The 12,651-nt window shown below is 36.1% G+C and overlaps 2 protein-coding genes across 2 annotated transcripts; both read left to right on the top strand.

Annotated features, from left to right (window-relative positions):
- Nucleotides 1–5,595: 5,595 nt before the first annotated feature.
- On the top strand, nucleotides 5,596–7,415 carry LOC116140911 (cytochrome P450 71D9-like). Its single transcript, XM_031426481.1, has 2 exons — nucleotides 5,596–6,517; nucleotides 6,762–7,415. Exons 1-2 carry the CDS (start codon nucleotides 5,783–5,785, stop codon nucleotides 7,383–7,385), a joined length of 1,359 nt encoding a protein of 452 aa, XP_031282341.1. The 5' UTR covers nucleotides 5,596–5,782; the 3' UTR covers nucleotides 7,386–7,415.
- Nucleotides 7,416–9,484: 2,069 nt separating this feature from the next.
- Nucleotides 9,485–11,113, top strand: LOC116140910 (premnaspirodiene oxygenase-like). The gene is made up of 2 exons (XM_031426480.1): nucleotides 9,485–10,372; nucleotides 10,479–11,113. Exons 1-2 carry the CDS (start codon nucleotides 9,485–9,487, stop codon nucleotides 11,088–11,090), a joined length of 1,500 nt encoding a protein of 499 aa, XP_031282340.1. The 3' UTR covers nucleotides 11,091–11,113.
- Nucleotides 11,114–12,651: the final 1,538 nt, after the last annotated feature.

Genomic DNA, 12,651 nt, shown 5'->3' with positions numbered 1-12,651 from the left:
CTTCAACAACACATGTGATTTGAGATTTGTGTCCTGTTTTTAACTTATATACATTCATGAACACATCTGTTTTGAGATTCGTCTCTTGTTTTTAACTTTTCTTCTTTTTTTAATTAACCATCAATTATAACTGGTATGTTTAAAAGTCTTAAAACAGTTATAAACATGAGTGGGCAATGAATTATAAATCCTAAAACACGTGCTAATTGGAAATTGTTGAAAATAGCAAGAAAATAAATAAATAATGTCAACTTTGTCTTATTCTCTGTCTAAATGGAGATTCTGAAAACTGATGCAATGCCAGAGTAGTTAAAGTATAATTTTTTAATAGAATATTCGAAAAAGAAATTATTTATATAGACGGTTCTATCTAATTCTTAATTCGTAGTCCAAACCTCACTATACTTTCTCATGGAGCCCATATTCTCCAACTTCTCTACCCTTTTCACCTTTCTTCTCTTTATCCCGCTGGTCCTAAAAATAGGGAAGACATTCAAAAACAATAATGAAACTTCAAATCTACCTCCAGGCCCACCGAAACAGCCTCTGATTGGAAATTTGGACCAGCTTGTAGGCTCTCTACCAACTCACAGACCCAGAGATTTGGCCAAGAAAATGGACCCTTTATGCATCTACAGCTTCGAGAAATTGCTGCCGTTATTATTTCATCGCCAAAGTTTGCGAAAGAAGTTATGAGAATTCAAGATGTAAACTTTGCATCAAGGCCTCAGATTCTAGTAATAGAAATCTTGTCTTATGATTCTACTAATCTTGTCTTGCACCATATGGTGATTAATGGAGACAGCTAAGGACGATTTGTACATTGGACCTTTTGTTGAAGATGATGATATCTTGCTGGAAATGATGAAGTCAACACACGGTGAGAGTTGCAAGATTTTGGCGCCACGGTTTGAAATGTTGCTATGCATGTAGAAGTTGTTTTTGGTCACTATTTTAGAAAATATTTTAGTGATGTGTTTAGGTGAATTAGGTTCATAAAATGATGTATTTTGATATGTTTGTACGTGCATTAGTTAGAGTGTTTGGTTTAAATTTTAAATTTGCAACTTTAGGTGGAACAGTAGCAAGTTCTTGTATAAAAAATACCCTGTTTTTTGAATGAAAAACAGAACAAAATTTCAGTTCAGATTTTCTCTCTTTACAGCTCTCTCTCATGTCTGCTTTGGTCCTCTTTCCTTAGTATTCTCTAGCTCTAAAAACCAACAATTGGTATCAAAGCTGTTGTGATCTTTGAGAACCTGGAAAAACAAAAACCTCTTAACAAAACTCAACACCATACATAATCTACTTCATGGATTCAGCTCCAGCTTCACTTTCTCCACCCATCTTCAATGGAGATCAGTTCCATGTATGGGCTGTCAAGATGAAGACTTATTTAAGAGGCCATGACTTGTGGCAATACGTGGAGGAGGAGAAGCAAGTTCCTCAATTGGGAGTAAACCCCACACTGAACCAAATTAGGATTCATGAAGAGGAGATGTCTAAAGCACCAAAGGCCCTATCTTACATACACTCGGTAGTGACAGACCAAGTCTGGCGTGTGAAACTCCTAAAGAGGATTGGGATAAGCTTAAGAAGGAGTTTGGGGGTAGCAATACAACACACAACATGCAAGTTCTAAACCTGAGAAGAGAATTTGAGATGCTTAAGATGCAAGAAACTGAGTCTGTCAAGGAGTATGTGGATAGGCTGATGAATGTGGTGAACAAGATTAAGCTACTTGGTGAAGAGTTGATTGACAAGAGGATAGTAGAAAAGGTTTTGGTCAGTTTACTTGAGAGATTTGAGGCAAAAATCTCTTCACTTGAAGACTCGAAAGACCTGTCCCAAATCAGCTTAGTAGAACTTTTGCATTCTCTTCAAGCACAAGAGTAGAGGAGGTTGCTGAGGCAGGAAGACTCAAGTGAAGGAACCATGATAGCAAGCCAAAATAGGAGGTATGTTGGAGAGAAGAAGGGAAAGGACGAAGTTAACAACGAAGGAGGAAAAAATACGAGAATGAGAACCTTTTCCTCCTTGTCCTCACTGCAAGAAAAAGAACCACTCTGAAAACAGATGTTGGTTCAGGCCTGGCATACAATGTAGGTCTTGTAAGTAGTTTGGACATGTAGAAAGGATGTGCAAGAATAAAGGAGGGTAACAGGAGCATCAATCCCAAGAAGTGGAGAATCAACAGCAGACTCAAGAACCTGAGCAGTTGTTTATGGCTTCAAGATGTGTAGCTGATTGTGATCAAGAGGTGTGGTTAATTGATAGTGGTTGCACCAACCATATGACTCAAAACCTTGGTCATTTTGTGAACTTAGATCAGAGTTATCGATCCAAAGTGAAGTTAGAAAATGGAGAGCTACTAGAGGTCAGAGGCAAGGGAAATATTTCTGTCCAAACCAAGTCAGGTACCAAATTCATATATGATATTTTATTTGTTCCCAAAATTAGTCAAAGCTTGCTAAGTGTAGGACAAATGCTTGAGAGAAATTATTCTCTGCATTTTAAAAACTCAGTATGTGTCATTATAGAATGTGATGGGAATGAGTTAATGAGAGTTAGAATGCAAGGAAAAAGCTTCCTGGTAGAGTTGGGAAAGGCTATTTTTCAAAACCATTCAGCTAACATAGTCAATAGAGATGTCAAGGTGGATGAGTGTGTTGTTTGGAATTGGGAAAAAAGTCAAGTTAAAGTCAAGCCAAGCTTCCAGCAAGATAGAATGCCCGAAAGTCAGATTGAAGAAGTGAATTCAGATGAAGTTGATGAAGTTCCAGTCAGAGGTACAAAGCCAATATCTGAACTTTATGAGAGGGGCAATGTGGCTGAGTTAGAACCAACAAGCTACAATGAGGCAGTCAAATCTGATGCTTGGAGAAGCTGCAATGGAGGAGGAGTTCTCTTTACTAATGAAGAACAAGTTGCAGATATAATGACCAAAGCTTTGTCCAAAGCCAAGTTTGAAGAATTAAAGCTCACTTAGTGTTTCCAACAAAAATATCAAGGAAGAGTGTTGAAGATGATGATATCTTGCTGGAAATGATGAAGTCAACACACAGTGGGAGTTGCAAGATTTTGGCGCCACAGTTTGAAATGCTGCTGTGCATGCAGAAGTTGTTTTTGGTCACTGTTTTAGAAAATATTTCAGTGATGTGTTTAGGTGAATTAGGTTGATAAAATGATGTATTTTGATATGTTTGTACGTGCATTAGTTGGAGTGTTTGGTTTAAATTTTAAATTTGTAACTTTAGGTGGAATAGTAGCAAGTTCTTGTATAAAAACTACCCCTGTTTTTTGAATGAAAAACAGAGTAAAATTTCAGTTCAGATTTGCTCTCTTTATAGCTCTCTCTCACGTCTGCTTTAGTCCTCTTTCCTTAATATTCTCCAGCTCTAAAAACCAACAGCTTTTAAGCACGAAACAAGTCCAGTCTTTCCGATTTATAAGAGAGGCGGAGGTGTCTACTCTCGTTGATTGGATTGCTTCAAAAGCAGGCCAAATCAGAAACAAATGGAAAGATCAAGACTTGTTCATATCAATTATCAAAGAAGCTACAGTTGCTTCAGGAGGTTTTAACATTGCTGATCTGTTTCTGTCTATTAAATTTCTTGAATCTGTGAGTGGAATCAGGCCTCAACTAGAGAGGATGCATAAACAAACTGACAGGATAATTGAAAACATTATCAATGAACACAAGAAGGGTCAGGCAACATTAAAAATTGGTGAAGAAGGTGAAGATCTGGTTGATGTTCTTTTGAAAGTTTCAAGAGCATGGTGGTCTTGAATTTTCCTTAACTACTGAGAACCTCAAAGCAGTAATCTTGGTAAGTTTTTTCAATTCTCATATTTGAACTTAACTTGGTGTTTATTTTTATCTCCTAATTGCCGAGTAGAATATACAAGTAATGTTTGTATAGCAAGTGGGTTGTGTGAAACTTAATTTCTGTCAAATGGTTTGGCTCAGATTGGTGAATAAATTTTCTTTTCAGGATATTTTTGGTGATGGTAGTGAGACATCAGCCACAACTGTAGATTGGTCAATGTCTGAAATGATGAAAAATACCAAAATACTGGAGAAGGCACAAGCTGAGGTTAGGGAAGTTTTTAGAAGAAAAGGGAAGAAAATCGATGAAGCAAGCATTGAAGAAATGAAATTCCTGAAGCTAGTTATAAAAGAGACTCTGAGGCTGCATCCTCCTGCTTCTTTGTTAATTCAAAGAGAACGTAGAGAAGCGTGTGTGATCAATGGATTTGACATACCCATCAAAACCAGATTCATGGTAAATTCGTGGGCGATTGGAAGAGATCCAAAATATTGTGAGGCTAGATTAAGTTTCTCTCTAGGTTAAGGGTTATAGTCTGATTTGAGGGATTATTGTGAGTGAGTGATTTGGGGAAATTAGTGAACTCTCTTGTAATCTAGTATGTTCTTGATTCTTATAGTGCAACGAGCCCCAAATTCTTGGAGCTCAACGTGGACGTAACTTCTTCCGGTGGAATAAGTGAACCACGGTAAAACTTTGGTATTCTCATTTTCTTTGCTGTTTAAGTTTCGTGTATGTGTGTGTGAAGTTGCGGTTTTGGTAGAATTGATTAGGTTGAGATCAGATTTAGCATAACAGATGATTTGCACCTGATCGCCATTCCATATCTCCCTTCAACGGTTGCATAAGCCCTAAAGGAAGCAAGAGATGTTTACAGTAATCTGAACATAGTAGAGCACTACATTGTTGATGCATATAAATTATATGTTTACAATAATCTGAACTTAGTAGAGTACTACATTCTAGAACTGAAGGCCTGTACTGGAAAAGAGTAATTTTACAGCTGGTAGTGAAACATCTGCCACAGCTGTAGATTGGACAAAGTGTGAAATGATGAAGAATAATAAAGTACTGGAGAAGGCACAAGGGAAGATCGATGAAGCAAGCGTCAAAGAAATGAAATTCCTGAAGCTAGTTATAAAAAAGACTTTGAGGCTGCATCCTCCTGCTCTGTTAATTCCGAGAGAATTTAGAAAAAGATGTTTAATTAACGGATTTGATATACCCATCAATACAAAACTCATTGTTAACTCAGGGGCAATGGAAAAATCGGGGGACTTTGTTCCTGTAGGAGGTTGCATCCAGGAATGTCATTTGGTCTGGACATTGTGGAGCTTCTGCTAGCAATTTGTTGTGTCAGTTTGATTGAAAATTCCCCATTGTAATAGCTGTCACTTCACTTTGATCTTTCAACGATGAGAAATGAGAAAAGTCTTTATGAAACAAACTATTTTGGAATGATCAACATTTTTTTTTTTACTTATAATAGATATTATATAATTATCCAATGTTTATGATAAATAATTTGTGATGGTTGATTGAAAGCAGGAAGAAAATAAGTCAGCAGAAAATTTTAACTTGAATTCTCTTATCTGTTTTCAAGTGTAGGGTGCCGCCGTATGTTGAAAATCAGAAAGCAGACATGACACAAGTGTTGACAAAAATATTGTCTTGAAATTCTAAACAACTTTCAAAGTGATAACTGAAAACTTTCTTCCATAGACGAGAATTCTTGATCCTTGTAGTTGCCTCTACCTAATTCTTAACTCAAAAAAGCATAAAAGGTCGAGTATACTGATAATCCAAACCTGACTACTCTATAGTTTTCCCATGGAGCTCCTATTGCCTTCCTTTTCAATCCTTGTCACCTTTCTTGTTTTTCTGTTCATGGTGGTGAAAATAGGGAAAAGTTCCAAAACCAGTCACAGAAATTTGCATCTACCTCCAGGGCCATGGAAATTACCTCTCATTGGAAATTTGCACCAGCTTGTTGGCTCTCTACCCCATCACAGACTGAGAGATTTGGCTTAGAAATATGGACCATTTATGAATTCGCCAAAGAAATAATGAAAACTCATGATGTTATCTTTGCATCGAGACCTTGTATTCTAGCAGCAGAAATCATGTCTCATGATTCTACTGGTGTTGTCTTTACACCTTATGGTGATTACTGGAGACAAGTACGGAAAATTTGTACTTTGGAGCTTTTAAGCATGAAACAAGTCCAGTCTTTTCGGGTAATTAGAGAAGAAGAGGTGGCTAATCTCATTACTTTGATTGCTTCAAAAGCCGGATCACCTTTTAACCTTACAGAGAAAGTTCACTCTTTAATATATGGTATGACTTCCAGGGCAGCCTTTGGCAACAAATTCAAGGATCAAGAATTATTCATATCACTTATGGATGAAACTACAAAAGTGGCAGGAGGTTTTGATATTGCAGATTTGTATCCTTCCGTTGAATTTCTACAATCAATCACTGGAGATAAGCGTCAAATAGAGAAGCTGCTACAAGAAACTGATAGGATACTTGAAAGTATTATCAATGAACACAAGAAGGGCAAGGTCACATCAAATATTGGCAAGAGTAAAGAAGCTGAAGATCTGGTTGATGTACTTTTGAGAATTCAAGAGCAGGGTGAACTTGAATTTCCCTTGACTACTGACAACATCAAAGCAGTGGTCTTGGTAAGAAATTAACTTTTACTTGTTTAGCAATGTTTTGTACCCTCCATACAATTCGACGTATCAATCTCTTAACAATGACTGAACTCAAATCCAATTAAAATCAGTACTTAAGATCTTTACTCCCATATTTGTTTATTCATTTACTATGTCTAATACTTGGTCCTTAAATAATACTATGTGAAATAGAAAAACCATCTTTGATCTACTGGTTTAACCGAGAAATATACATAAATCTTCTTTTCAGGAGATTTTTGGTGCTGGTGGTGAGACAGCTGCTACAACTGTAGATTGGGCAATGAGTGAACTGATGAAAAATACAAGACTGCTAGAGATGGCAGAGGCTGAGGTGAGGGAATTCTTCAATAGGAAAGGCAAGATCAATGAAACGAGCATTGACGAAATGAAGTTCTTGAAGCTAGTTGTAAAAGAGACTTTGAAACTACATCCTTATGCTCCTTTATTAGTTCCAAGAGAAAGTAGCGAAAGATGTATTGTTAATGGATTTGACATACCCATGAAAACAAGAGTCATTGTTAATGCTTGGGCGATTGGAAGAGATACTGAATATTGGAATGAACCTGGGATCTTCAATCCAGAGAGGTTTCTCAATCGCTCTGTCGACTACAAGGGGACTAATTTTGAATTCATCCCATTTGGGGCTGGCAGGAGGGTATGCCCTGGAATGTCATTTGGCCTGACGAATGTTGAGCTTACACTAGCAATGTTGCTGTACCATTTTGATTGGAAACTTTCCAATGGAATGAAGAATGAAGATTTGGACATGACAGAGGTCTTTGGTATTACAGTTAGAAGAAAAGATGATCTGCAACTTATTGTCATTCCTTATCATCCTTCGACAGGTGCATAAGCCCGAAAGGAACGAATACCTGTTTGTTTACATGGGATATTTATAATGGATTTTAATAAATAAAAAATCTATATGTATTAGACAATATTATAGGGAAGTTGAGATATTGAACGTTAAAAAAATTATCTATGTTAGTCTAATATATGTTGAACCCTCACCTACAAGCTTAAGTTTTTAGAAAAATGCAAAAAAATCTAAGTTTGATGTGAGGGGGCCAATTGGTCTAATTGATAAAGTAGGCTTGGATAGAACTCAAGTCTAAAAGCTAGCTCAAGAGAGGAGGGAGTCCAACCACATATATACACCATAGTAGTCCACCAACTTAGTGATGTGGGACAAATTCAATTTCAATACCTTCTCTCACACTCGACATGTAAGACCAGGTCCAAACCCATCATCGCCTCTACAAGGCCGGATCCAAACCCATTATAGCTTCAAACAAACGTGGTTCGGATACTATGATAAAGTGGGTTTAGGTAAAACTCATTCCCAAAAACTAACAACCCACCAACTCGGCAATGTGGGACAAATTCAACTTCAATACTAATATATGTTGAGCACTCACAAGCTTAACTGAGATAGATAAAAAACATTCACCTATAAACTTAAGCTTAACTGAGAAAGAAAATAAAAGCATTTAAAATTACATTGTTTGTGCTGTTACATTATTTTTGGAATGCATCAACATATTTCACATGAGACTGTTATATGCTTCATTATTTCATTTATCTATTTTATCATCATTCAACCCAACTAGCAATAATTGACGCAGACTTAAGTATTATTTAAGTTTCAAGCTGCACTGATGATGACACAAGCTTTTGCTTAAAATATTCAGCCTTCCTACAGGAACTGTCAATGTGGTGTTTGTTTTAGCATCTATTGAGACATCTCATACGAACTTAAAGCATATTGAAAAATATGTTTTGGAATCATCAGCATTTTTTTTTTTTTTAATTTAAGTCCAATAATAAGATTCTGGGGTTTAAAGTCCTTCAAAGATGGACCTGATTCTGCTAATTTTGCTCTTCATTATTTATTTATTTTTATTTCATTGACTATAGCAACTGTTTAAAACTATCGAATCTTTCTGATAAAATAATAGGTGGTTGTTATAAACTTTAAATTACTAATAAAATAAGTCAACACTATAGCATCTTTGTTTTATTCTCTGTTTCTGAGTGTTGAGAATAACTGTGTGAAGATCCGGAAAGCTGAAATTTATAGAAACTATATTCTCTGCTTATCTGAGTTCTCTTGATGTATCATTTGTGATAAAGTGGTTTGGATAGAACTCGAACATAAAAACTAGCTCATATATACATCATAACAATTCAACTTGGAAAGTGGGACAAATTCAATTTCAATATATACCCTTTGTCACAACCATAACAGTTCAACAACTTAACAATGTGGGACAAATTCAACTTCAATGCTCTCTCTCAAAACCATAACAGTCCATCAATTTGGCGATGTGGGATAAATTTACCATCAATTTGGCGATGTGGGATAAATTTAACTTCAATACCCTTCTTCCAACCTGTAACCAAGTGGTTTGGGTAAAACTCAAACCCCTTACAACCATAATAGTCTACTAACTTGGAGATGTGGGACAAATTCAATTTCAATATCCTCCTCCAACTTGGAGGCATCAAAAGCTAGCTCAAAGGAGAAAGAAGTCCAACCACATATATACACTATAAAAGTCCACCAACTTGGTGATGTGGGACAAATTCAACTTCAACAATTTGTTTATTTTATTTATGTATTGCTAAAATCTATTTCTTTTATATATTATATTTTTCCTTTATTATACTTGCTCAGGTCAAAGCTTAAACTAGGAAAGGATCCTAAATTAGTAATTACCTCTTCTTCCTTAAACTCCGAAAGCTTAAATTTGGAAAAGATCCTAAACTGAGTTCGCTGTCTTATTCTCTGTCTTTTACTGTAGGGAATAACTAAGTGGAGATTACGAAAGCTGTATAATTTTTAAATAGAAAGCTGTATAATTTTTAAATAGAATTTTGGAAAAGAAATTATCTATATAGATGGTTCTGGCTAATCCTTAATTCATAGTCCAATCCTCACTATACTTTCTCATGGAGCTCATATTCTCCAACTTCTCAATCCTTTTCACCTTTCTTCTCTTTATCCTCATGGTCCTGAAAATAGGAAAGACATTCAAAAACACTAATGAAACTTCAAATCTACCTCCAGGCCCACCGAAACTGCCTCTGATTGGAAATTTGCACCAGCTTGTTGGCTCTCTACCAACTCGCAGACTCAGAGATCTGGCCAAGAAATATGGACCCTTTATGCATCTACAGCTTGGAGAGATTTCTACGGTTATTGTTTCATCACCAAATTTCGCGAAAGAAGTGATGAAAACTCATGATATTACATTTGCATCAAGGCCATATAATCCTACAGCAAATATCGTATCTTATGGTTATACTGATATAGCATTCTCACCATATGGTGATTACTGGAGACAGCTAAGGAAGATTTGTACATTGGAGCTTTTAAGTGCCAAACGAGTTCAATCTTTCCGATCAGTGAGAGAAGAAGAGATCACTAAGCTAATTGATTGGATTGCATCAAAATCAGGATCAGTGAACAACCTTTCGGTTAAAATTTCTGAATTAACATATGCTGTGACTTCCAGGGCAGCCTTTGGTGAAGTGCGTGAAGCTGACCAAGAACTATTCATATCTGCTGTCAAGGATCAGATGGCGGCAATGGGAGGGTTTAATATTACAGATCTGTTTCCTTCCGTTAAATTGCTCGAATCCATCAGTGGAATGAATCGTTATTTGCAGAAGCTGAATGAAGAATCTGATGGAGTAATTGAAAACATTATCAACGAGCGCAAGAAGTCTGACAAGAGTGAAGGAGCTAAACATCTGGTTGATGTTCTCTTGAAACTTCAAGAGCAAAAAGATCTTCAATTTCCATTAACTAACGAAAACATCAAAGCGGTAATCTTTGTAAGTACCTTCACCCCTTGGACTTGAATGCGTAACTTAATTTCTGTTCTTGTTTTTAATTAGTGTTTTAGTGGTTAAACTCAGAATCATGTAACTCTTTTTCCAGGACATGTTTAGTGGTGGCATCGAGTCATCTTCGACATTATTGGAGTGGACAATTTCTGAAATGATAAAGAATCCAAGAGTGATGGAAAGAGCACAAGCTGAAGTGAGGGAAGTCTTTAATAGAATGGAAAAGGTTGATGAAACAGGTATTATTGAAATGAAGTTCTTGAAACTAGTGATAAAAGAGACTTTGAGGTTGCATCCTGCTGTTCCATTGTTAGTTCCAAGAGTATGTAAAGAGAAATGTGAGATTAATGGGTTCAATGTACCTGCCGATACCAAAGTCATTGTTAACGCATGGGCGATTGGAAGAGATCCAGAATATTGGAATGAACCTGAGAGTTTTAATCCTGAGAGGTTCATTAATAGTTCTAATGACTATAAGGGTACTAATTTTGAGTACCTGCCATTTGGTGCTGGAAGGAGAATGTGCCCTGGAGCTTCATTTGGTCTTGCCAATGTGGAGCTTCCACTAGCAATGTTGCTGTATCATTTTGACTGGAAACTTCCTGATGGAATGAAGAATGAAGATTTGGACATGACCGAGTCCTTTGGTGTGACACTCAGAAGGAAAAATGATCTGTACCTGATTCCCATTCCCTATCATCCATAGCCTAATTCTTAGGCTCTAAAGTAATCAATTTCTGTCTGTTTATGTTTTCTGCCTCCATTTACCAATAAGCATTTAGTTAGTTTGAGATTGATGTAATTTTAAAAATGATCACTTTTAATGTAACTACCTCTGCCTCTCCCTAATATAATTCTGTTGAATAATACTATGTCTATCAAAAATAATAATAGTAATGAACATATGGGTGAATACCAACAAATAATAGTACTAACACTTTGTAGCAACCTAATTATGATAAGAATTCTTTGTGGGTAACTAGCGATAATGTCCAAACTGTAATTAACATCATTGGTATGAAACTCCCATAAGAAAAAGATAAAAGATCATGTGTTTATAAAGAGGCTGAGGCTGAGGCAAAACAGGTTTCATGATTAGACTGAAAGAACTATATACTAACTCTAATACAGAACTTGACAACCGCAGCAGCTCCATGACAAATGAGCCACAACATAAATTTCTAGTCTAAAACATTGACAGCACAATTTATGTCCATGAGTTCAAACACGCCAAAAAAGTACATGAGAGTTTTTTTCGTTGATTTGGTCAAGGATTGCTGCATAATGGTTGGTTGCAAATTTGGTGCTGAAAGAAAGTTGTTGAATTGTGTTTCCAGATTTAGTCTTTGAAGTAGTGATGGTCATGTGCTTGTTTTTAGGGATAAGTTATTAGTGGAACCATGTTCAGTTTTTTTAGCAAGTTTGTTAAGTATTTCTGTTATAAAATGTTGTATATATTTGCTGCTGATTCAATACAGATTGTGTGAGTTTGCAGTCTCTATTATGTCTTTTTTGCATTATATTTTGTTCAGATTTTGTTCTTGCACAAATAAAACTACAATATATTAGCTAGCTTCAGGATAATACTAAGTTTAGTTCATAGTTCGATCCTCACTGTACTGTTCTCATCGAGCTCACATTCCCCAACTTCTAAATTCTTGTCACGTGTCTTCTCTTTCTATTCGTGGTGGCTAAAATTGGGAAGATATTGCCTCCAGGGCCTTGAAATTACCTCTCATAGGAAATTTACACCAGTTTGTTGCCACCTCTCCCCACCGCCGACTACAAGACTTGAGCCAAGAAATATGAACCTTTTATGCATATGAAATTTGGAGAAGTTTCCACTATCATTATTTCCTTGTCCGTATATGCCATAGAAGTGATTAAGATCCATAATGTAACATTTGCATCAAGGCCTCAGATTTTAGCATAAAAAGTCTTTTCACCATATGGTGAATGTTGGAGACAACTACAAAAAATCTGTACATTCGAGATTTTTGTTGAAGATTGTGATATCATGCTGGAAATGAAAAAGTTGACAGAAAATTCGAATTGCATATTTTGCCACCTTTTGGACTCCACTGTTCATGCAGAAGCAGTTTTTGATTACTGTTTTAGAAAGGTTTCAGTGATGTGTTTAGGTGAATTAGGTTGATAAAATGACGTATTTTGTTGTGCTTGCACGCGTATTAGTTGAAGTGTTAAGTTTAAACTTTAAATTTTAAATTTGGAGCCTTAGGTGAAATAGTAGCATACTCTTGTATAAA

Source organism: Pistacia vera, unplaced genomic scaffold (assembly GCF_008641045.1).
Source record: "Pistacia vera cultivar Batoury unplaced genomic scaffold, PisVer_v2 Contig386, whole genome shotgun sequence".
Lineage (NCBI taxonomy): Eukaryota > Viridiplantae > Streptophyta > Magnoliopsida > Sapindales > Anacardiaceae > Pistacia > Pistacia vera.
The sequence above is the reverse complement of the archived record's forward strand: the minus strand, read 5'-3'. Positions and strand labels throughout refer to the sequence as shown.